The sequence below is a fragment of the Amblyraja radiata genome, chromosome 9 (genome assembly GCF_010909765.2).
Source record: "Amblyraja radiata isolate CabotCenter1 chromosome 9, sAmbRad1.1.pri, whole genome shotgun sequence".
In the NCBI taxonomy this organism is placed as follows: Eukaryota; Metazoa; Chordata; class Chondrichthyes; order Rajiformes; family Rajidae; genus Amblyraja; species Amblyraja radiata.
The window spans coordinates 15,374,630-15,400,593 of record NC_045964.1 but is presented as its reverse complement, the minus strand read 5'-3'; the positions used below and the strand labels follow the sequence as shown (position 1 = coordinate 15,400,593).

Genomic DNA, 25,964 nt, shown 5'->3' with positions numbered 1-25,964 from the left:
CTCCATCCCGTTTGTCAGCCAGGGAGCTTTGTATTTTGTTTTTATCTTTTTCTCAGCCCACTTCTGAACCATCTCTTTGAACTCTCCTACCGTTTGATGAATTGCCTGAGTTATCAGCATTTGATTGCACTGTCCTGGTCATATCCTTTCTCATCCCATTGAAGTCTGCCCTCCAAGTAATTAGTACTATTTTGGATTTCTCCTTTACTCTCCCTTCTTATTAGGATTATTCTTACCATCTAGTATTGAACCCATATCTAGAATCGTAGCCACTTTCTGTGATTTATCAATATTTTGGATTATACTCTTTAACTGGTGTTGTACTGATAATAATAATAATAAACTTTATTACAGACTCAAGGTCCAGACAAGGGGCAACATTACATAAAAATGCATCGCATATTAAAAAATACCATAAAATACATATAAAATCTTAGTATATCACTTATAAAAGCATCATAAATTATATATTAAAAAAAAGAAAAACACAATACATGAATTAAAAATCCAGATTAAAAGAATGATCAATGTCCTACAACGAGACAACAATACCAGTGTCTCCACAGCTGGGAATCGTAGCGTGTAGTGTCAATGTGTCGAACGACACAGAAACTAGCTCATCAGCCCACTGAGTCCATTCAGACCACTGAAGATCCTAATCCTACACCAATCCCATTTTATTGTCCCACATTGCCATCAACTCTCCCACATGCTACCACCCATCTAGCCACCAAGGGAAACTTAGTGGCCTAAGTTTCCTACATTCTCAGTTTAGGAAGCTGAGACTTAGTGGCCTACCAACCCACATGTTTTTGGGATGTCAGAAGAAACTGGAGTACCTTGCAGAGGCACATAGGGAGAACACAGGAGATGAATTGAAGATCGCACCAGGGTCACTGGAGATGTGAGGCAGTAGCATGAGAAGCTGTTTTACACGTCTTTGTCCATCAAAAGGAACTAAGGATACGCCCAGCTGGCAGAGGCCAATCCACCAAGCTCTTGTAACAATAATCTGTTATAAAGTTAACAATCATTTGGGTGTGAGTGGGTTGATCGCTGGAAGCCAGCACACATTTGTATAGGACAAATCATGTTTAATTAGCCTGATGTTGTTCTTTGGGATGAGCAGGGTGGTGATGAGGGCAACGTGGTTTGAAGAGACTTCCTAAAAGAGTTTTCATTAAGTGCCTCACATCAGCAAAATTCAAGCACTTGGATTAAAAGCATGGAGATGTTTATTGCTGAGTGTCATAACACAGGGATTCATATGATTGATTTTTCTTTTCAGACAAGAATAAGGTAGACAGTTTTATTCTCCATAAGATGTTAGTCCCAGACCCACTACATTTCCTGATATACATTGGATTTATATGTACATGGGATGATTTTAAAATTTACATACAATGCAAATCTTGGGTCTACAGTGAACGTTAGATCAAATTAGATAAAATTTGATACGGAAGCATGTAAAGTGATGGATCACTTAATCTACTTAGACTAACTAATAATTGATTACGTATTAATTATTGCATTAAAAGTGCCAATAACGCTGCAGCAAGTAAGAATTTAATTGTTCCTGTTCATATCCAGTGCATATGACGAATAAACATACTAGACTCTTGGTCACGAATCAACCAATTCTCGGAAGATAGTGGGGCAATATGACAATATCCTTACCATCTAGTATTGAACCCATGTCTTGAATTATAGCCACTTTCTGTGATTTACCAATATTTTGGATTATACTCTTTAGCTGGTGGTGTCCTGGTAATGTGTCAAACAACACAGAGACTAGCTCTTCAGCCCTTTTGGACCACTGAAAATACATTTACACTAAACCTACACCAATCCCATTTATTGTCCCACATTGCCATCAACTCTCCCATATTCTACCACCCATCTGGCCACCATCTCTTCTCTTTATATGATACATCTGAAAATGAGGACAACAGAGATTTGGGTACACATGTGTACTGTTGACTGAGAGTGACAAGGGCAGGTTGTGAAATTAATTAAACTTCATACAGCACTCTGATCTTCATATATTATCTAGCACAAATGTAAGGAAGTTATGATGGAGCTATCATAAAATATTAGATAGACACAAAATGCTGGAGCAACTCAGCGGGACAGGCAACATCTCTGGAGAGAAGGAATAGGTGACATTTCAGGTCGAGACCCTTCTTCAGATCTATCATAAAATATTAGTCTGCCCTTAACTAGACAAAGATGCCCAACTTTGGTCAATACCCTTGCAGGATATGAAGGGCTTGGAAAGGGTGTGGGGAAATATCCCGGGTTCTCTTGGGAGCTGAGGAGGTTGTGGGGAGTTGTGATAGAATAATGAGTTTGGAAAAACAAGTTGCAGGGAAATTGATTACACTGGTGGAACATTGTAAAATCTGAGAATGCAAATTGGCGGAAGAATCAAGAAATGCTTTGCTTTGTGTAGTGGGTGGAACAAACTGCCAAACCAGGTGATGGAGGCAGATTTTCAAAAGGGGTTTGGATCAGGACTAGAACGAAAAGGCATGCAAGGCTGTGAGGAAAGTGGTAGTAGGACAAGATACACTACTCTCGCAGAGTTGCCATTGAATGACGACCTCGAGCTTACGATTCTATGATTCACTGAATGTTCAACTCCACTGTATTCAGAACTCAAGAAAAATAGCACAATGAGATTATTTCACCTGAAAGCACTTAATAGTTGCTTGACAGCTCAGCGCATGTCAGGCGAGGAATGTAGTACTTCCACATGTAAAATTGCTTTTAACTTGGAAGACTATCGTGAAATCTGTCATTCTAGTACAATTTGGCAGGTTGTTTAATGTTCTCATTATAACTGACTGATGCACCATTAATCAGATACATATTCCATCATCTGAATCTGCTGCTGCCTCGGCTGGAGGAGTGGCTCAACTCTTGTGTCTTCACTGCCTCAGAATGTGCCTATTGCTGGCCACCCACTATGCCTCGCCATACTTAAACACGAGGTAACTTCAACCCATGCTACCCATGCCTTACCTCACACCAAGCCCTTACATCCATCATCCCTCTGAATGCTCGTCATCAATATCCTGGGGTCACCATTGACCAGAAACTCAACTGGAATGGAGACACAAGAGACTGCAGATTCTGGAAACCAACTGGAACAGTTGAGACATGAATAATGTTGCTACAAGAGTACGTTAGGTGCTGCAAGAGCAGGTCAGAGTCCAGGTATCCACAGTGTCAACCCTCCTGACATCCCAAGGTACAAACCAGGAGTATGCAGGAATATGTTATACTTGTCTAGAATGCAGTGTAAAAGCTGTCAAGAAGCTCAAACCTAATCAGGCCAAAACAATCTACTTGACTAGTATACACCATACAACACCCAAAGCATTCACCCCCTCCACCACCAGTGCAGTGACTGTAGTGCGGACTGTCTACAAAATGCACTGCAGTTATTTGCCCAGGCTACTTAGACACCTTCTTCCAAACCTCCACTAATTCCAATCACCACCACATGCAATTTCCACTTCTCATACCATCCTGACTTGCGTTATTAGGGATAGGCAACAAAGGATGGCCCTGCGGGCAATGCTGAGATCCCAAAAAATGAATATAAAAAAACAAAAAAAAGAACATTTTTGCTATGTTGATTTGGTTGGATCTTGTAGTTAAGCAATATTGAGACTATTAGTAGCATAGTAGGTAATATGGCCTTTGCATTACCATGGACAATCGTTCTTTATTTTCATTCAATTGTGGATGTTGGCATCTCTAGGGACTCCACATTGAGTAATCATTCTATGTTGCCCTTGAGGAGGTGATTAGGATCTCTGCTGGATGTGACCTTCTGCTGAATATAACTTTGTGGTTGCTGCAAAGTTGAAGATGGTGAGGAGCGGCCACTTTGTCATGAGGGCATTTGCATTGTGCCATTAGTTGAGTTGTTCTTGAATTGCAATGCAGCGACAATGCAGGATGGCAGGTGACTTGAATACCACCGTGCAGCCAGGGAGGCTCCCATGCATTGCAACCCTTGCCCTGTGTGGTAGAGGCCATGAGTTTTCAGGTGTATTGACAAAGCCTTGGCAAGTTGCCAATATCTATTTCATAGATGGCATTAAAGGTTATCTGTTGTGAATGTTCAGGTTTAGATTAGTTTATTGTTGTCATGTGTATCGGGGTACAATGACATTCTATGTTTGCGTGCTATCCACAATTGAAGAGAGTGACGATGAAGTAGGTCCCTTTGTTCTCAATAAGCTGAAACTTTTTCAGGATTGGATTTGTTGTGACGTAAACAAATACAGATTACTTTTTGCTACCCTTCCTCAATGTTGAAATGTCTTGCCATGACAAGAAACAAGTCCCTTGCTGCAGAAGTCACAGGCTCCGATGAACCCTTGCAGTGACAGTGAATAACTTTCTGGTTCTGGTCAGTTTCTGGTCAATGATCCCTATGGTGATGATGATGCTGAGGAGATGGGTCATTGCAATGTTGTTGAACAGCAAGGAGAAATGGTTACACTTTCTCCTGACGGGAATTAATTGCATCACGCTTGTGGTGCTTGAATGTAACTTGCCACTCATCAGCTCAAATTATATTGCAGTATGGATCATGCTGCACGCAGGCATGGACTGCCACTTCACAATATTAATCTGGTGGTGAACTGGAGACCCATCAACTCTGGCTTGACTGCACATTTCAGAAAGGCCTTCTCATTGTTGTCGTCTGCTTTGTTCGTCCTCCAACATTTGCCTCGTGGCCAGAACAAGGAGGCATAGCAAACAATCTTGCTTGGAGAGTATAGAAGAAATCTCCAACCAGCCCAGCTGCTGATTATAGATACCAATGGCTGATCTCCATGCAGCTCGCTCCATCTTTGTGGTTTTGGCAGTGCTTGAAGGGTCTGGAGTCTGGAGCCAGATTCAGAACATAGCTCGTCCCTAAGGGCTATCTATTGGACTAACATAGTGGCTGCAACCTGGCAATTGGAGAAAGCATCCTGGTATGGTATGGTACTTTATTTGTCACGTACCAAGGTACAGTAAAATTATTTTTTGTATGCAGTTCAGTACAAGTATCACTATAAAGAAGCAATTAGATACACCTTAGATAAACATCTCAGATACAGTATAAGTGTATGTCAGTAGTACACTGAGACAGTATAGAGTCGCCAATTTGGCATCATTTTCAAGTCCTAGTTGTAAATATAGGGTTCTTAACTTGACCATGAGTGTCCGTTGTCCTGGTGGCGTTGCAGGGCCAGCCTGACTAAGCGTCACTGTGGTGTCCTCTGCGCTACGCCTCCACTGCAGGTCGCGTCCAGTCCACGTGGTCGGCCTCTGAGAGCAATGCCTGGTCCAGCTGTTGCAGGGCCTCCTGCGGCCCCCTCCACCGTTGATGCAGTGCACTCCCTCCCGCAGCCGGTCTGCTTACCAGCCTTCTGTCCGATTCCTTCCACTCTAGGCGGGCGAGATGGGCCTTCTGGGCAGATTTCTGTCTGTGCCGCGGGTCCTCCGTCCTCAGCGGGCGAGTCCCCGGTGGCAAGCGAGCCAGGCGAGTCCTCTTTCCTCGGTCCTCTGGGTGGGAACTGAATCCTCTGGGTGGGTCCTCGGTCTTCTGTCCAGGCCTGCTGGTGGGTCTGCCGCAACTTGCCGGGGTGCTCAGAATGACCCAGTCCTGTGAATATCCAGGGTGCATACCAACAGCTCTCATGATCTCTGCTCGTTGCTGCAAAACTGGCCAGAGTGCTAGGCTCCCAGGTCAGCATTCCATGATGGAATCCACTGAAGAAGCCTATCACATACCATCGAGAAGCCTATTATCTGGGTATCTCAAAGCTCATGATCATAGCTCCTTGATTCATTCTTTCCTCTTCAGCAACTTTCACATCTTTTCACCACACCTTCCCATGCAATCTGAGGAAATGCAATGTCTACCCTTTCATCTCTTCCCTCCATCCAGTAAATTACTAAATGATCCATCCGAGCAAATTGTTATCACAACCTACAGCCTCTCTATTTGGTCCCCTTTACTCAAGAAAATGGATTTCCAGCTGCTGAGTGGAAAGCTTGAAAGCGGTGGGAAATATCGGCTCCCGAAGTGACCCAGAGGTCAAAAAGCTCTGGGCCAATGTTCCATGCAGTGTGCTTCAAACAAGGTACTGTGTTGCTTTGCAGCAAAAATGCCGAAAAAATTGCGGTCTAAAACATACAGTCCAATACTGTATGGCAAACTGACAGGCAAGCAAAGATTAGACAAAGTTTGGCAACACACCAAACAGTTAGAAGGCAGAAAGAAGACGAGATTTATGGAGGATGTTCCAGATTTCAAGTCTGTGGCAGCAGAAGGTGAAAAAAGCTTCTAATGTGATCTGTACCAATCCACTTCATTCCAGTATTAGTGATGGGTGCATGTGTAGCAACCCATATGACATGGGCAGGTGAAAAGATAATCAATACAGCACTCTGTGAAAAAGCGGTCACTTATGCTACTTATAATTTGCGCAGAACTAAATTCATTCATAAGACGAAATACCATTCAACATTGTCAGCCTATTAGAATTTGCATCAGTCAAAGATTTATGTTGGTCTCAACCCAAGGAGGTCAGACCAATTTCCATGATATTGCAGAGTCAACATAACTGCCAACGGCACAGTAAAATTTATATTGTTCCCTCTGTAAATGTGAGCCTGAAACCATCTGCCAGTACAGCAGGCTGGAAGTGGCATTTTTCTTCTCCTGGATCTTGACATTTGTTGCCTGTTCCAATAAATCTGCAAAGCTGAACTAAATTGATGAGAGAGAACCAAAGTTTTGCCTCAATCCAGAAATACATGTAAAATGTGTAGTCATTTTCCCTCCATCAAAGATAGAACTGTTGCAATAGGGATGGCCTCAAATATTTTGGTCACGACAGAGTAGATGCAGAAAAGGTATTTCATCTAACACACGGCACGGTGGCATAGCAGCAGAGTTACTGCCTTACAGCAACAAAGACCCGGTTTCGATCCTGCTTGTCAGAGTTTGTACACTCTTGCCAACCCTGTGACCTGCGTGGGTTTTGTCCAAGATCTTCAGTTTTCTCCCACACTCCAAAGAAGTACAGGTTTGTCGGTTAATTGGCTTGGTGTAAATGTAACATTGTCCCTAGTGTGTGTGGGGTAGTGTTAATGTGCGGGGATCACTGATCGATGTGGTCTCGGTGGGCCGAATGGTCTGTATCCATGCTGTATCTCTAAACTAAACTAAACTAATTCAGATCTTTCTGCGTGGTCATTCAATTAATGCCAGTCAGATGCATTATTCCTCTCAAAGAAGGTATTTGAAATTCTCAAATCCGAAGGATTGTGGATGATTGGGGTTAAATTCAGTGATTTTTGGTGACTGAGGGCATTGAGATAGGTTTCAGAGTTAACATACAGTATGTAGAGTTAGCATGAAGTTAATATAGCTGTGATCGAATTGAATCACAGTGGGCTGGAAGAGCTGAATGGCTCCTGCCTGCCCCTATGTATCCATATTCTGTTATGTGCAATAATTAGTAGAATTGGCATTCAGAGTTCAATGAGTGTAAAGTTCTTGAGAGATGCACATGCATATTTAATCTTGAAACAACTCAGTGTGATGAAGCATAGGAGCTTCAGAAAACCAATTACAGGCAAAGTAGAAGACTGGAAGTTTCTTTATGTTCTTTATTCACAGGAGGTGCGAAATAACTTCTGTATCCCCTTTTATTGTCCATCTTAATTGCCCCTGAACTGAGCGAGCAATTAGGATTCAATCACATTTATGGATTCAGATTCACATAGGGTGGGGTTAAAATCCCATTCCAGAAGTGGATTCCCTTCTCTGAAGGACATTTGTGAGCTAGATGGATTTTTAATAACAATCCAGTATTTTCACCAGTCATAAGTTTTATATTCATATTTACTTTATCAATTAAAATTTAAATTTTCAGCTGACATGATGAAATTCAAAGCATCTCTGGATAAATGATCAGGCATATGGATGGTAGTCCAGTAATTTAACCACTGTGCCACTGAGACAGGACAAACCAATCCACGGTAATTATGCTCTGCAATTTTGTTGCCTAATTCTGAGCAATGTCAAATGAAAGCTGGAGCGCCTTGCCTAAATAATTCAGCTGCTAGGAAGCAGAAATGTACCTATGGCAGGCACATAACCCATTGATCACTGGAATATGTTCAGTGTTGGTACAACATGAAGGGAGGATAAGAACAGATGTCCCCCGCCTTTGGGGCCATCCACGGAAATAATCACATCTTAGCTGCACCATTTATCTTGGATGCTCAGAATTTCTCAGCAAGGGATCAGTAAACCTGGAGAGAGCCAGCATCTTGTGGAGGTTTCAACAACTGCGCTGCAAACAGAGATGATGCCTGAAAGATCCAGCTGCCAGCACTTGTTGCCCTCATCGGAGCCTCCAACATGGGGGACAGGAGGCAAGCGTTCAGTAAACACGTCAATTATTGTTTTGTGACACCGATGAATCACCGTGCAGCACCCAAGCCAGGGAGAGATATTAGCTGCTTTGTGTATAAGAGGAACTAATGCCTGTGAGAAACGTAGCACTGATCTGAAGCACTCAGAAAAACTTGGCAATCCTTAAAGGTGGTCTTGTTAGGTTGTCCTTAAAACAGGCTATGATTAGCAAGGGGAGATTTTTAAATATACTTTTCCAAATGAGGAGCTAGTAGGTGCAGAAAAGCTCAGTCTCAAACATGCATCAAAGAATGCAAGATGTTGCCAAACCCCATTATTCTCTCCCACTCAACACAATCGTCACCACTCACTCCACACCCTCTTGCTCCCTCTCATCGCACAATCACCTAAAGGCCACCAGCATTAGCTTGGTTCTCTCATCTTACCTTGCCTGATATCTCTTGGAAGTATGCTGTATCGGAATAAGATGCTGAGAAGAGTCTTGGAATACATGACAACATTAACGTTGTTATCTGGAGTTGCAATTAAAAATTATTAGGATTAGTGAGTGAGAGCACAGCCTCACAACTCAGACCCAAGGATCGCATGCCTTGGAGATCAGCATTTTTGATTTAGTTGTTCAAAGTATGAACTGAATTCCATTTTCTAGAGAAAGGTCTGCTATCTTCATTGCTACACAATGGCTTCAATTATTACAATGGGGATGTTGGATTCTCTGAGATAAACTGAACAATAACTGGAGCCCATTCCTCCCTTGGACAATCATCTGAAATATGCTCTTCATGACCTTGACCCCTAGGTGAAATCCCAATTTAAATCTAAGCCTATCTAGTTCTACCTCCATAACATCATTTGATTCCACACGGTCTCGGCTATTCTGCTGTTGAAACCCTCATGCTTTGTTACCTCTTGGCAACTACCCTGTTTCCAGATTAGCTACCTTTTTTTAACGTTAACTTCTGCTCATTGGAAACTGCTGTCTGCATCTTAAATCACTCCAGACTTCCTTACCAGTCCATTCCTATGCCAGCTGGAGTACTCATGCCCCTGGCTCAGAAATCATTCAGTTTTAAAATCTTGATTTTATTATAGATCCTTCCAAGGCCTTGCTCTTCTCCATCTCTTTAATTTCATGCAGTCTCTCAAGTCAGCCTGGTCACCTCTTGTGAGCTTTCCAGATTTTCATTCTACCAACACTGGCAGCCCCACTTTTTACTGACAAGCCCCTGAGCTCCGGAATTCCCTTTCTAATCCTCTCTTCCCTATTTCATTTTCCTTTAGGGAGAATTTTAAAAGGTATCCATCTTGATCTATTAATTAATTCCAGTCTAACTTCTACACCAGTGCCAAATCTTATTTGATAATTCTCCAGTGAGGTACTCCAGGGACAGTATGCTATATAGAAGGTGAAACAGAAATGCAATTGGTACTGCCCATTGCTACGGTAAAACTTCTGAAACTCAAAAAGGAAGGCACACAAGTGATTCAAAATTGTAATCAAGCTGGTGTCTAATTATCCCAACAGTGTTGAGCCTTGAGCAAAAAAATAAAGCGCTGAAGGATCTCAGCAGGCCTGGCTGCATCTGTGGAGGGAAATGGACGGATGACTTTTTGGGTCAGGACCATTCTTCAGAGTGATGGAGTAGAATGGAGGTAGCTGCTAGAAAGAGGTGAGGGGAGTGAGTGGGGCAAGAGCTGGCATGATAATGAGATCCAGGTGAGAAGGGGTTTCTCCAGTGCCGAATCTTGTTTACTGGTGGGAGAGTCTGGGGGGAAAACCCCCACAAATTGCTGGAGTAACTCAGTGGGTCAGGCAGTATCCTTGGAGACTCTGAGATATTGTTAACATCAAGTTCAATCTTGTAGTATATTAAAAAGTGTGATGTCAACCGTGACATATTTAGTTGTATTTATACACACACTCTAAGAACCTCGATAAACCTAAACACGCCTCTTGGAGGTCTCTGTGTTCCTTGTGTATTACACTCTGCATTTACTTCAGGCAAAATTTCAAGAGAGAGTTAGATTTAGCTCTTGGGGCTAAGGGAATCAAGGGATATGGGGAAAAAGTCAGAACAGGATACTGATTTTGAATGATCCGCCATGATCATATTGAATGGCAGTGCTGGCTCGAAGGTCCGAATGGCCTACTCCAGCACCTATTTTCTATGTTTCTAAAACATTGCAGTCGACAAGCAAGGATTGAAAAATGTTTTAAGCAACTCAAAACAGATATTGTTGACGGCATCAAGCATTGTCTACCCAGGGTGGGAGGGTGGCCACAGTGATTCATCAGGCAGACTGCAAGTGACGGGACTCAAGTTAGACTCAAGCATAGGAGATTTAAAAGTGCAAGTTAGACCTTGAAGCAGTTAAAATGGGAATGGTGCAAGATGGCAGATCAGACCTGGACAGGCTTCATCCAGAAACCTATATAAATGATAAAATGTCAGACCCTTCAGTTGTGTGGTAATGATTTTGCAAGAAAAACGAAAATTGAATTTTGAGGACAAGGGTAAAATGGTGCCTACTCAAAATGAAACCAATTTTTTTTTTTATCCTTTATTTCGAACAGACTAAAAAATAAAAAGCAAGTATGAAACAGCATACGAAAAAAACAAAACAAGAACATTTATAAATAAATCAATCGTATGTGTCCGAAATGCAGGAAGAAGCCAAAGCTTATTAATTCCCACCCCTTATTCAACCGCTTATAATTATCTTATACAAATTTAGCAGCTATAAATATCTATTTCCATATGTACACCAAATTATTTACATTTATACACTACTCAAATATTTGCAAAGCCATACAAAAAAAGAAAGAAAAAAAATAAAAAATAAAAAAACCCTCCTGTACTATACAGTATCTCTTAGTCATATATACAATCCTTCCCAATTGAGAAAATAACACAGAAATCACACTGATGAAATAAGGCTAGGATACACAACTTTCTGGTGCACGCAAAACCACAGACATTCAATTTGATGAGACGATGGTATGATTGCAAAATCCTTTTGAACCAACTCCCTCAGAGAACAAAGAAAGTTATACATTTGTAATTGGAAACTAAAGCTCAGAGAGACCATTAGTATTGATAAAATATTGTTAAAGAATTTGTATAATTTTGACATATTTCTAATCTAAGTGCCATGTCATGATTAACAGATTTAGTTTAAATTATTCACGATGCAAAACTTAATATGTTAGCATATGTGAAAAGTCAACGGAGATTACTTCAGAAAATTGCAAAGTAGTTCAGCTTGTGCTCACTGTCAGTGTGAATGTGGTGCACGGTTAGATGGAAGACTTTGCAAGAGTAAATCTAAGTCTTTGTCTTTGGCACAAAAAAAGACAAGAGGTGGGATAACTTACTGCTAATGTAATGCAGTCCATCCAGTCATGGAGGGTGACAGCACAGAAACTTAAGCTCACCGAGTCCACATGAAGTAACAACCACCAATTTGCATTAATCTTACCATGAATCCCTTTTTAGTCTTCCTACATTCGCACTGAAACCCCCCCCCCCCCCCCCAGATTCTACCATTCACCTAGATTGGGGGAAATGTACAGCGACCCATTCAGCCACCAACCCACATGTTCCTGGGATGTCAGTGGACACCAGATCAGCTGGGGCAAACCCACGCACGCGGTCATGGTGAGAATGTGCAAACTTCACACATACAGCACTGCTGCTCAGGATTGAAGCCAGTAGCTGCGTCACTGTGCTGCCCCCAAAACAAATTGTAAACAAAATTAAAGCTCCACATTTGTTGTGGGGGTGGGATTTGAACTCCAATCTATGAATTGTTAGCCCAGGCTTCGGATTATTAGCCGATAAATTCAATTAGGGCACCAATCTAACTTTAGAGTAACTGTTAAAAGAGAGAGCACAATGCTTCTGTGTACAAAGGCAGACATGGATGGCAAGACAGAATAATGTCAGTACAGTAGGCTCTTAGTGGAAGGAAACATTGATAACAAGGACAAAGGAGAAGCTTGTATTACATGGAAGCTGATGTGTCGGCCTGAGGAACAAACGTTAAATAGCATGCATACTATTTTAAATAATAATGGAAATCATTGTGATTTTAAAATGAAAGTGAGTTAATGACCAGAATGTCGATATGAACATTAAACTGCTGATTGCTCATTAAGAGGTTTAGAAAAGTACCATTAGTGTAAAGCAGGCTACACCTGAAGACATGTTCTGGCAAGACAGTGCAAAATCCAAATTAGATGCAATGTGTAGAGTCTCTTCAGGGTCAGAAAGTGAAGTTATCAGTTGCAATGGCTAATTATGCAATAAGACTAACTCTGTTCGGAAGTTTTGAAGATGTGTCTTGACCTGAAATGTCACCCATTCCTTCTCTCTAGAGATGCTGCCTGTCCCACTGAGTTACTCGAGCATTTTGTCTACCTTCGGTGTAAACCAGCATCTGCAGTTCCTTCCAACACACTCTGTTCAGGAAAGACTAGCTCAAAGATTTAAAACCTCAAGACGAATCCATGTCACTGGAACTAATGGACAGAGAAACTCTCTTACAGTGCCTCCTATGCCACCCACAGACGTGGAGATTGTGAGCTTTCCCTATGTTTCCCATAGATGCTCCATTTCCCTACCATATCCCAAAGAAGTAGGTTATTATGTAGACCATTGTAGATTGCTCCTAGTGCAGATGGGATGGCAAGAGAATCAGGAGTGTGTTGATGGGCATGTAGGAGTGAATAAGTTACGGGGAAATGAGTGGGGGAAGAGAGCTGATGGGATTAATCTGAGAGCAAGCATTGGTCCAAGGGACATATTGCAGCAAAACGAAATAAGGAAAGTGTGGCTGACTTCCTGATGTTGGCAGACATCTGCAGACTGGGCAGATAGTGGAGATATATAGTTTGAAGAATCATCTTGTAAGAGTTGGTGAGACAGTCATAGACATCCATTTAGAACATTTGATCTCGGAGCATAATGCCCGCAAGAATAGTGAGGATAATTAAGAGTTTAAATAAACTCTTGAAGTGGCTCTAACATTTGTTGATGATGACTCAAAACACGACTAAAGACAATAGCCTTTAGTGAGTCCACAGATGGATGCTGCACTCAAAATGGGTCCAATCTCCAGGATTAATAAATGCAACACTAGTCCAGTTAGAAAGGTCAAAGAGAATTTGAAGATTAGGGTATCAGTTTAACTTGCAAATGTTAATAAATGAGCTTCAACCTTCTTTAAAAATGGATGCACTGTAAGGATCAAGAGTGTTTAATTGTCACAGGCACCAGGAATGGAATAATGAAATTCTTACTTCCACATTATCGCAACACAACAAATAATTTATTATCGTTTATTATATTTATTATCGTTTATTATATTTATCAGTTAATACCAGGTAACCAGACTGGTTACCTAGTAATCATGCAAGCCAAAGTACATAGTGCAGCCCCCTCTATAAGGTCCAAAGAAGTTTGTTGCTGAAGTAGGATTGTGCAGTTCAAGAACCTAATAGTTGATGGGAAGAAGAGTCTCGACCCGATACGTCACCCATTCCTTCTCTCCAGAGATGCTGCCCGAGTTACTCCAGTTTTTTGTGTCTATCTTCAGTTGATAGGAAGAAGCTGCTCTTGAACTTGGAAGTAAAGGTTTTCAAGTTCATGTACCTTCTTCTTGATGGTAGCAGCGAGATGAGAGCCTGGTCAGGTGGTGTGAATTTTTAATAATATTAGCTGTCTTCTTGCAGCAGCATTTCCAGTAGATCCCTTCAATAGTGGCGATGTCAATACCCGTGATGGACTGGGCAATGCCCAACACCTTCTGCCACCTCCTTCATTCTTTATATTATATATTAGTCTGTATATGACAAAGTATGACATCATTTGTGCTGTCTTTGAACAAATTTGTATCGGAATGCACAATTCCAAAGAGAAGCCTCGACTGACACAGGGTGGCGCAGCTGGTAAAGTTATGCCTCACAGCGTCAGAACCCTGGGTTTAATCCTGATCTTGGGAGCTGGCTGTGTGGAGTTTGCAGGTTTTCTCTATTGACTAGGTGAGTTTCCTCGGGTTCACGGGGTGTGTCACGGGATATTTGTTCTCGCCGGATGCTTCATTCTAGAGCAGACAGCACGAGTTGGCTGTTCTTTCAGAGGGAACCAAAATTAGCTAGACATTTTCTGCTTTGGACTCCTCCCCTCTCAGGAAGTGGGCAGTCAGCATTAGTGAATGGATCATACAGGTCTGAAAGGCATGATGCCTGTGGGTCTGATAGCCTTTTCACTACCTACATGCAGCAAGACCTTGTCAACATTCAGGCATGGGCTGTGAAGTAACACTATATAATAATGAACATCTCCAACCAGAAAGATAATCTAATCACAGATCTTTGTAATACAATGGCCAGGTCCATCACCAGGTCATTGTCAACATCAAGTGCCCTACCTCCAAATCTAGTGAACAGAAATTAAATTGGATCAGCCACATTAATCCCTTGGCTACAAACATAGGTCAGATGCTATTTACTCTGTAGTCAGTGACTCACCCCATGACACACCAACGCTATTCTACCATCTGCTAGGCACAAGTCAGGAGCATGATGGAATTTTCTCCAGTTTTATGGATGAGCATAAAAAGCAGCACTCATGACCCTGCATAACTGGAACCACACCCATTATTCTAAGCATTAATTTCCACCGCCAATGGTGCAGTATGAACCGTCCACAAAAAGATCTGCAATTACTCGCTCAGGTTACTCTGATAGCACCTCCCAAACTAGTGACTACCACCCAAGGGGATCAACAGTCACAGGTGCATGTGACACCAGGCAGGTCCCCCCCCCCCCCCCATCCCATCCCATGTCCTGCACATTCCTGACCCGTAAATATTACCAGTCCTTCATTGTCACTGCGTCTAACCCCTGGAATTTGCTGTCTAACTGCATTTCAGGAGTTCCTTCACCGGTATAATGACTGCAGTTCAAGACTGCAACTCACCATTATCTGCTCAAGGACAGTCAGGGTTGGGTAATAAATCCTAGCCTTGCCAATGATGCTCTATCCTAAAAAAATGACTGTTTTAAAAAAATAAGATTAATGAATTTATGGAGAGATAATCAGAGGCTGTGTGCCTCTGAGGTGAATAGTTACGATGTCTCAGTTTTGCCTCTATGCAGATGCCGACTAACTTTCTGAATGTTTCCAGAAATTTATGTTTCCCTTACAGATGACCATCATCAGCAGTATTTGTAATCAAACGTGATATTTGATTCCACAAAGTTCACATGGCCATGTAACTGTCAGAAGAAATGGGTTTGGGTCAGCTAATTTAGGGTCAGTGTTTGGGGCCGTTTATCTTTGGGACTAATTTATGACACTCTTCAAAATCTGTGGGGTAGAATGATAGATAGCATAAACTGTAACGCAAGATTGGGTGTGGGCTTTAGATGAGGTATGCTCTGCATTCATTCCACATCTCTTGTATCATAAAAAGGTTACCTCCCACGTTAACATTTCTTCATTTCTTGTTTCCCTTTGCTTCCTTGGGATGGACCACGAGCAGCAGAGACCAGCGAAGCAGTCACTGAGTACCTCTGTGTGCAGGGAGTCACACTGGAAGTGCCTGATCCTCTCGCTGCTGATGTACGGCTGCCTGGGGGCCGTGGCCTGGTGCCAGTTAACGCGGGTCACCAAACTCAGCTTCGACAGCTCCCTGAAGGGCAAGTCCATGATCTACCATGACAGCCCCTGCTCCAACGGGTACGTGTACATCCCCCTGGCTTTCCTGGCCATGCTCTACATGGTCTACCTGGTGGAGTGCTGGCACTGCCACGCCCGCAGCGAGCTGCAGTACAAGGCGGACATCGACAGCGTGTACGAGCGCATCGGCCGCATGCAGCGGGCCACCCCTTGCATCTGGTGGAAGGCCATCAGCTACCACTTCGTGCGGCGGACCCGCCAGGTGACCCGCTACCGCAACGGCGACGCCTACACCACCACGCAGGTGTACCATGAGCGGGTCAACACGCATGTGGCCGAGGCCGAGTTCGAGTACGGCCGCTGCGGCGTCCGAGACGTCTCCAAGCGGCTGCTGGGCCTGGAGCGCCACCCGGCCACCCGCCTGCGCTTCACCAAGTGCTTCAGCTTCGCCAACACCGAGTCGGAGAACTGTTACCTCAACCAGCGGGCGCACTTCTTCAGCGAGGTGGAGGGGCTGGACGACTACATGGAGGCCCGCGAAGGCATGCAGCTGAAGAACGTGGAGTTCAAGGACTACCTGCTGGTGTACGCTCACCCCGACCGCCTGCCCTGGTACATCTCACAATACGCCTTCTGGGCGGCCGGCCTGCTCCTGCTGTCGTGGCCGCTGCGGGTGTTGGTCGAGTGCCGCACGGCCTACGTCCACTACCATGTGGAGAAGCTGTTCGGCCTGGAGTACGCGGCGGCGACGACGGCCGCCACGCCGAGCGAGGATGCGGGCCTGTGCTCGCCGGCCGCCCGGGTGGGCACGGTGGACAGCACCGAGCTGGAGTGGCACATCCGCAGCAACCGCCAGCTCATCCCCAGCTACTCGGAGGCCGTGCTGATGGACCTGGCCTCACTCTCCATCTGCAACGGCTACTCCACCTGCGGCATCGTGCGCGCCGGCGACTGCGACGGCCGCTCCAGCTCCTCCTCCATCTTCTCCCGCAACGTAGGCCGCAGCCACTCCCGCTTCTCGCTCGACACCAGCCGCTTCTCGCTGTGCCGGCTGCACGGATCCGGCCGCACCGGCCTGTGGCGTAGCCGCAGCAGCAACATCAACATCGACGAGCGCGGCCGCGACGACCACTTACGATCCTACTCCAGCCAGCTGGCCATTAGCGACAGCCCGCCCAACTACCAAGACGCCCGCTTCTTCCCGGTGCTCATCGTCCACCGGCCCTGCCAGGGCCGAGAGGGAGACGGGCGCAGGTACTACATCAGACGGAACTCCTGCCTGGAAACATCCTTGTGACCCACCCTTCTCCCTTCCTCCTCTGAGCTGTCATCCACTTCTCCTCTCTGTAATGTCCTTCAAACCTCGCGGTCCTCAGCATTTCTCCTGTCCCCTCCTGCATCTACTTCATCCGGCCACGTCTTCGTCTAGATGCCCCCAGGTTCTGCGATCCATCTCTCCAACCCTTTCCAACCTTCCCTGCCTCCATTCACCATGCTCGTGAGAACCTCATGTTAACCCCCCCCCCCCCCCCCCCCTACTGTCCACAGATCCCCTCTTATCAAAAACCTGTCGTTATGTATTTCAATCCTAGGAAGATTCTTCACGCCAAAGGTGCAGTTTGCATCCATGATGTGATGTGATCTCTCTAGGATGCTGCTGTGAGGTTGGTCAGTGCTGGTTTTATGGCTTAGCTTCAACAGAGGTGAACTCCACCAAGAGTTACAAGACTGGCAGATCTTTCTGGATTTCTTTCAGAAGCTGCCAAATGCTAACTCCCAAAAGATTCCGACAGGAGTTTTCCGGTTAAAATCTTTTCAACGATAGGCGGGTGAAGACGAGGTAAGGTAAGTACATTTGCAGACTTGCAGTTTGTATCTTCCTGCAGTCAGAGGAGCTAAGAGTTTCGGTCAAAGCCGATGAGTGAAATGCACGATCTGATGTTAGATAGAGCTCTAAGGGCCAGCGGACTCAAGGGATATGGGGAGAAGGCAGGCACGGGTTACTGATTGTGGATGATCAGCCATGATCACAATGAATGGCGGTGCTGGCTCGAAGGGCCAAATGACCTCCTCCTGCGCTTATTTTCTATGTTTCTGACAACACACATTCAAACAAGCAGCTTGTTGGTGTTCTGACGGGTGTATGTTCTACCAAACAGGCTGATGGACACTTAACCCAGAGTGTCAGTGGTGTAACATTGCACAGGGAGAAGCTGCTCTTGCAATCCTTTTGTTCTTTAACACATGCGGTTGACAGATTATTGGAAATAGACGGGATACAGTCACTTTGCACATTGTTCTTTCACCTATGGGGGCTTTGGAGGGTGGGGGTGGGTCACACTGTTATAATATTCCTCTATCCACCATCGTAATGCATCTATTGAAGCATTGGTTCACAGTGGTATGATATTCCCCTATCTGAATGGGGTCACAGCTCAGTCACAATACCACAAGATCAGGATATCATAACAATAAAATGCACGCAACAAATCCAATCAGCAGTTCAGCTTAGTTAAGAACAGATCTGATAAAGATTCTAAGATACACCTCAAACATCAGAAGCTCAAGTTCCTATTCCTATTGCCCATTCGATCTTGTCACATTATGTTTTTCTATCTCAAATCTTTGCAGTCTGGGCTCATCACTCTGAGGCCTCGTGACTCCTAGAGGGTGTAGCAAAACCCAACACATTAGCTGGGTTCAATTTGTAAATCTATTGTTAAATAAGATTGATATCTGCTTATAAATTGTGCATATATTTGAAAAAGAAATAATTTTCAGAGCTTTGGTTCAGCCCAGAAATAGTGAACTCATTTGATAGCTTGTTAGAGAGTTGATATGATAGCCTTTCTCTTGGTTCTTTCATCTCCCCAAAATCTGCTTTACACGGGAAAGGTGAACATTTAGAATTCCCACTCTCAAGACCTGGGGTTCAGATTGGTTAGATTTTTGTTAAGTACGAATATTTAGGGAACCAATGAGCACTTGGAGTGCAAATGAAGATCTAATTGAAGGAACTCCTAACAGCCTGTTTCAGAGTTGGAACAAGAGGTGACAGAACGGTTACCAGCGATGCAGACAGTTCACGGCCTTAAGTATGAGCAAGTTAGTGGAATATTCGTTTTGGTGCTGAGTTTTTGCTCATTTAAACAAGCTAAAGGTGTCCATCGTAACCAGTTTATTCTTCCGGGCTGGGTGGTTGTGAAGTTTTGGTTGCAATGGTGGCACAATGGGTGGCTGCAGGAGATTTGGAAATGGAGGGAGAGTGGGGGGGGGGGGGGGGGGGGGGGCGGTGGGTTGAGTGAAAGATTAACTGGGCTTCCCACTATCTTACTCAGGAGTCATAAGCAGGTCAACCCAAAGCCTTCTGGAATTATCCATTAATCTCTTGTGAACAAACTTTGGATGGCAATGTTTGTGACTCTGTGTGCCAGTTCAGTGGAAAGCAGCCTTGGGCAAGAAGTATTGGACTCAAACCCAGACCCAAAGACTTCTGGTGAAAACTCTGTGCTGTGCTGCCGTGCCAGAATCTGCTGTCTTTTTGTGTGCATTTTTACCCTGATTAATATGTAAATGTTCACAAGGTACTATTTTGGAGGGAAAAAAATGAAGCTCTCTATGTTACCCCTGTTAATAATCAACCCTCAACCATCATCACTTCAAGACTGGTCATCCATTCATTACTTCTTGTGGAATCTTGCTGTACACCAGTTAGCTGAGGAGTTTCTGATATTAGAACAATTATTTCATTGACAGCCTATGTGAAAAGGGCAGTATAAAACCTTCCTGGGCCTTGGTTTTAACATGACATCAGTCAGTGCCCCCTACAATGCAATTGATTAAGCAGCAGAGTAGAACACTGCCCATCATGTCCTTACTTGGGTGATTCAGTGGAATGTCCCTGGAAGTTGTTTGAGCAATTGGCCCTCAAATGAATTAAGAGGCTGAGATGTGGATAAATTGATCCTTTGTTCTGCACCTGACCATGTGGAATCAAAAGAGAGCAAATGTTAATGTTTTATAGCAAGGCTTTGCATGCAGCAAGGTGTGGACAGCCAACTAGTCATGACAAATACATTTTCTTTACAACATGTGAACATAACACTGGAAATGCCAGCAGTTGATACCCATCAATAATCACCCCCTCAAATAAATGGCTTATTCAGCCACTTCGGAGAGCAGATGGTGGATCTGAAAGTACATAAATATTGGTTTCTTCCTTGAAGGACATTAGTGTGACAGGTATATTTTATAATAAGTCTGGTTGTTCCACGGTTACTATTACTGATGCAACTTTTGTTTGAATCCCGGATCGATTTATTTATTTATGACACCAGTTTAAACGCCACGGTTGCTGGGATGTGATTTAAACACGTTTCTCCAGATTATTGGTTCTGGCGTCTGATGTTAGTCCAGATGTTAGTCCAGACGTTCAATAACTTAATCGCTGCACTACTTCACTCATGATTGAAGGTTACATAATCGCCACCTATACCAAGATGAACTCACCAGCTCTTAACTGAATAATGCCAAGGCATCTGTAATACTTCACTGACAGCCTGTCTGTTTAATATCTCCTCTGAGAAATGGTACCTCAGACTATGCAGCACTCCCTTTATGCCAGACTGGGTTTTATGCTCATGTCCCAGACATGGTTTCAAATCCAAATCCCCCATGCCACAGGGAAATTTCACTCTGAATGCACTCTCAACTGCTGGAATTGAGTGGGCCAATCAACTCCACAACTGCTTCACGTGTGGAGGTCAAACAAGGGCAGAATGCAGCTCAGCTGTAATAGTGCCTGCAATTAAACAGCCTCCTGTCAGCCTCTAATCAGCAGCCCTGTTAGAAGCCACATGGTCCAGGGGGAACCACCTTCCAGTGAGGAGTTTAGGAAGGGGTTAGGAAGCAAATTGAGAACTCTTAACCTGGTGTGTCTGGTCTATGCGGTTTGTGGATAGAAACAAGACTTTGGAGATTTTTCAATGACATGCTGAATCTTTGAAGGTGCAAGGAGTGAGTTCTACATCCTGCCACCCTCCCCTTCCCCCACTGCTGTAGGCTGACCTTGGCCACTTTTCCCAATCTACGTTTGCAAAGCCCTTATACCTTTGACTGTTAACACTGTGGAATATTGAACTGGGACTAACTATGCAAACAAAAACCTTGCCACGGATGTCAAGAAGAGGGCCCAAGGAGGCAGAGTGATGCCGGAGCATCTGAATGCTTTGTGTCTCGTGTTTGTCTGCAGCGTGGACTAGCAGTCCCTCAGTAACTGCTCCTGGCTGGTGGGTCCATTGTCTTCCTGCTCAACCCCTACCGCACCCCCTCCCCCCACTAACCCTTGGCGTACGACTGTCACTTTCTTAATGATACTGTTGGAATAAAAAAAATTGAAATCAAACTCTCGAGTCGCCTTTCAGTGGGTTGCCATCATGTGGAGTTGGGGTATCACCACAGATGTAGGAAGTTGTCTGCTAGGCAGGACTATCCTACATGCAAGGAGTTAAAGTAGTCATAAAGCAATACCAGCCTTCACTTCCCAATTATCAGAAAGGTTGTACTAAATATGGATGTAAGTGATTAGGTAGCCACAGTGAGGGATGGGATAGGATTGCCAGTGGAGAAGGTGGGGAGACTAAGGTAGAGGGGCAGGGTAGCCTTGGGAAGATGGCGATGAGGCCAGGTGGAAAAAGTAGGAGCGGGGAGGAAAAAAGTGAGGGGGTCCCGGTGGGGTGCGGGCTAGCTAGTGAGAAACGGTGGGACTACTGAAAGGGAAACAGGTGGCCACACATAGAGGGTAACGGGAGCAGCAAGGCAGAGACAGGTTGTCAATGGGAGAAGGTGGGTGTTATGCAGAGAAGAGTGTGAGGTATGACCATTGAGGAGAAAGTATGTGTAACCAAGAGGAGAGTGTGGGCTGTGAGCAGTGGAGTTATGACGAGAGGGGTGAAGGTGCAGCTTACCAGTGAGGATAGGTTTGGAAATAGGGGGGCTAACAGGGAAAGATGCCAGTGGATACGGAGAGTGTCAATGAGGAAAGAGTGGGCAGAGTAATCAACGGGAAGGGGTACCATTAGAAACCCTGTGTGGGGTGGCCTGTTAGGAGAGGAGGAGCAAGGAAAGGGAATGAGTCTTTTGGGGGGTAGTACTGAGGAGAGTGTGGAGTTGACTTGTGGCAGAGGCTGGGGTTTGTCAGAAAGAAAGAAATTGGGAGAGAGTGGTGACCAAAAGGGGTAAAGGAGTGACTGGGCACAGTTCAGTGTTTGAAGGCAAGGAGAGGGTGGTATCAGGGAGACAGCTGGGCAGTGCTGAGAATTGGTAGAGAGAGCTGCTGGAATTGGCATAAGTGAGAGAGTTTAGACAGGAGGAGAGGTTTGATGTGCGGCTGGGGAGAGGGCGGGGATTAGAGTGGTGGATCATTGGGAGAGGATAGATGGTAAATGAGAAAGCAATAGTTCAACATGTGGGAGGAAGGGTTGTAATGGTCTGGGGACTAGAGATGGCAAGAATTGATTTCCCAGGGAAGAAGGTGGGTTTTAGACAGGTGAAATCAGTGTGGGTGGATGGGTGGCAATGTGGGGGTGGAGTGTTTTGCACTAAGATACACACAGAGTTACTACCTCAAGAGGAACTGCAGATTGCTGGACCAGACGGCAGATCATAGCTGGGAGTGGAGCAATGATGCACGGACAGGTGGCAGTGCATTTGAGAGCAGAAAACCAGGTTAATGCCACACAGGCAGCAGGGGAATGGAGAAGGACATCTGAAAGTTGCAAGTTCCAGTCACTGTTATCAAATGTTCGAAGGAATTAATTGGGGGGGGAGAGGAATCAGTGGCACTGTTTCCCCTCCTGAGGAAATCAAGAGAAGTTGGGCCATAAGGTTAACATTAGTGCCAAGTCATTACAAAGCAATTTTTTCCTAAAGGGGACACTTAACTAGTATCTGCAGTTTCTTGTTTCTACATTTCCACTGCTCCACTGCAAAATCCCATGGTCTCACTCGGCTTTCTTCCCCCTCCACACACTCTCCAAAGCCAGCATATCCATCCTTGGATATTGAGCCCAAAACTGCCCACAATATTCTGAATGTGGCCTGATAAAGCCTCTGCATTACATCCTCGCTTTTATATTCTAGTCCCCTCAAAATGAATGCTAACACTGCATTAGTCTTCCTTACTGCTGACTCATCCTGCAAATTAACCTCCCGGGAATCCTGCGCTAGCACTCCCAAGTCCCTTTGCACCTCCAATTTCGGAGTCATCTCCCTTTATTCCTTCTGCCAAAGTGCAAGACCTTACACTTTTCTACGCTGTATTCCATATACCACTTCTTTTTCCACTCTCCCAAACTCTCCAAGTCCTTTTGCAGCCTCCCTGCGTCCTCAACATTACCTGCCCCTCCACCTATCTTTATATCATCCGCAAACTCTGCCACAAAGCCTTCAATTTTCTCATGCAGATCATTAACATATAAAATGAAAAGTGCAGGACCCAAAACCGACCCCTGCAGAATACCACTAGTCACTGGCAGCCAACCAAAAAAGGCTCCATTTATTCCCACATCTTGCTTTCTGCCAGTCAGCCAATCACCTATCTATGCCAGTACCTTCCCTCCAATACCATGGGCTCCTGTCTTGTTTAGCAATCTCATGTGTGGCACCATATTGAAGAGCTTCTGAAAACACCTGAAAATCCAAGTATCCTGCTTGTTGCTTCCTCAAAAAACTCTAGCATATTTTTTAGGCAAGATTTCCCCTTAACAAAACCATGCTGACTTTGGCCTACTTTATGATGCGTTTCCATCCTGAAACCTCAATTTTAATAATGAACTCTAAAATGTTACCCACCACAGAAGTCAGACTAACTGGCCTATCATTTCCTTTCTTTTGCCTCACTCCCTTCTCAAGCATGTTTTTTAGTTTAGTTTAGAGATACAACGAGGAAACAGGCCCAGCGGCCCGCCAACTCCGCGCCAATCAGCGATCCCCGCACACTAACACTATCCTAGACACACTAGGGACAATTTACAATTTTACCAAGCCAATTAACCTACAAACCTGTACATTTTTGTAGTGGGAGGAAACCAGAACTCCTGGGGAAAACCCACGCAGGTCATGGGGAGAATGTATAAACTCCATACAGACCAGCACCCGTAGTCAGAATCGAACCCGGGTCTCTGGCCCTGTAAAGCAGCAACTCTACTGCACACTCTGGAACAAACCTTGACTCTAGTGATTCTTGAAAGATCACTACTAATGCCTCCACAATCCTTACAGCTACCTCTTTCAGAACCCTGGGGTGTAGTTCATCAGGTCCAGATGACCTATCTACGATTAGATCTTTCAGCTTCCCAAGCATCTCATCTGCTGTAACAGTGACTGCACTCACTTTTGCCCCATGACTCATTTGAATTTCTTGCACATTGCTGTGAAGACTGACACAATAAAAGTATTCGGTTCATCTGCCAATTGTTTGTTCCCTATAACCACTTCACTAGTGTCATTTTCCAATGGTCCAAATCTACTCTTGCCTCTTTTTACTCCTTATATATCTGTAACCACTTTTGGTATCTTCTCTTATATTAATGGTCAGCTTACCTTCATACTTCATCTTTTCTCCCCTTATTGCTTTTTTAGTTGCCTTGTTAGTTTTTAAAACCTTCCCAATCCTCCAGCTTCCCAATAATCTTTGCCATGTTATACGCTTTCTATTTTGTCTTTATGCTACCTTTGACTTCATTTGTCACCTACAGTGGCCTCAATCTCCCCTTGGTATATTACCACTTAATTACTACCTCCTTCCACAGAACCTTCCTTTGCCAGGGGTTCACCCACTATTTTCAGATGACAGCAACTTTCCATCAGTGCTGTGATTAGGATGCAGACTTCATGATGAGGAGATCGAACCCCTCTTTCCTGACACCTCCTTTCTGTTATCATGGCCCCGGAGATCCAGTCACTCCATCTCAATCCCTTTCAGACTTTCACTTCCTTGGCCTCATGTCCCGTTTCCATGAAACCCAACAGAAAGATCAGCAGGCACAAAATGTTAAGGAATAAACAATGCACCCAGAGGTGCAGAGGCAACTCATTATTCCTCACGTGGTGCTTTGATATCCAGCAGGATCAAGCCATTTAGAGCACGGCATCACTGCTTCAGTAATGAATTGCTGGAATCCACAGAGGGCTTCTGGGCTGAAAGTGCTGAGTCAGAAGGACACCTGCACTGTAAATTGGAATAATAATTAGGGCCCTTCACAAACGTTCTCTCCAACATACTGCTATTACCCCTCAACGGGTTCCATTGCTCCTTTATTATCGTGTGCACCAAGGTACAGCAATTTTTTTTTTTTGCATACGGATCAGTAAGATTATTGCCATTCATAAGTACATTCCCCGGATAAGTACATAATACATAGAAACCATCCAATACAATAAACCGTCTATATGCAAGAATTGCCGTATTCTGGCACCATTTAATAGTCCCAACTGCAGCTGGAATAAAGGCCCATTGCAGCCTTCGCCTCCATCCAGTCGTCCCGCGAACTGATGTCCCTCTCCTCGCCCGGCCATCTTCAACCTTTATGCCTCGGCTTCAACCTTCATGTCCCGCAGCCCACCTTGAGGACGAAGAAGGTAAGATCCCCATGGGCCCTTTGTCCAGGGTTCGCCGCCATCACCGACTCCCTCCTCTCTGTTAACCAGTTTTCGGTGGTGAACAAGGGGCCAGGCTCGGCAGCTTCCCTCTCCTGGTTCCATAGTTCATAACTGATAGGAGCAGAATTAGGCCATTCGGCCCATCAAGTCCACTTCGC

The 25,964-nt window shown here is 44.5% G+C and overlaps 1 protein-coding gene across 1 annotated transcript in view; it reads left to right on the top strand.

Annotated features, from left to right (window-relative positions):
* The window catches only part of LOC116976819 (transmembrane protein 151B-like), a 35,554-nt gene extending 14,061 nt beyond the window's left edge, over window positions 1-21,493 (top strand). Inside the window, exon 2 of the mRNA XM_033026769.1 lies at window positions 16,010-21,493. Coding sequence (XP_032882660.1) covers window positions 16,010-17,443 — 1,434 coding nt within the window. The 3' untranslated portion in view covers window positions 17,444-21,493. The remainder of the gene's footprint in view (window positions 1-16,009) is intronic.
* Window positions 21,494-25,964: the final 4,471 nt, after the last annotated feature.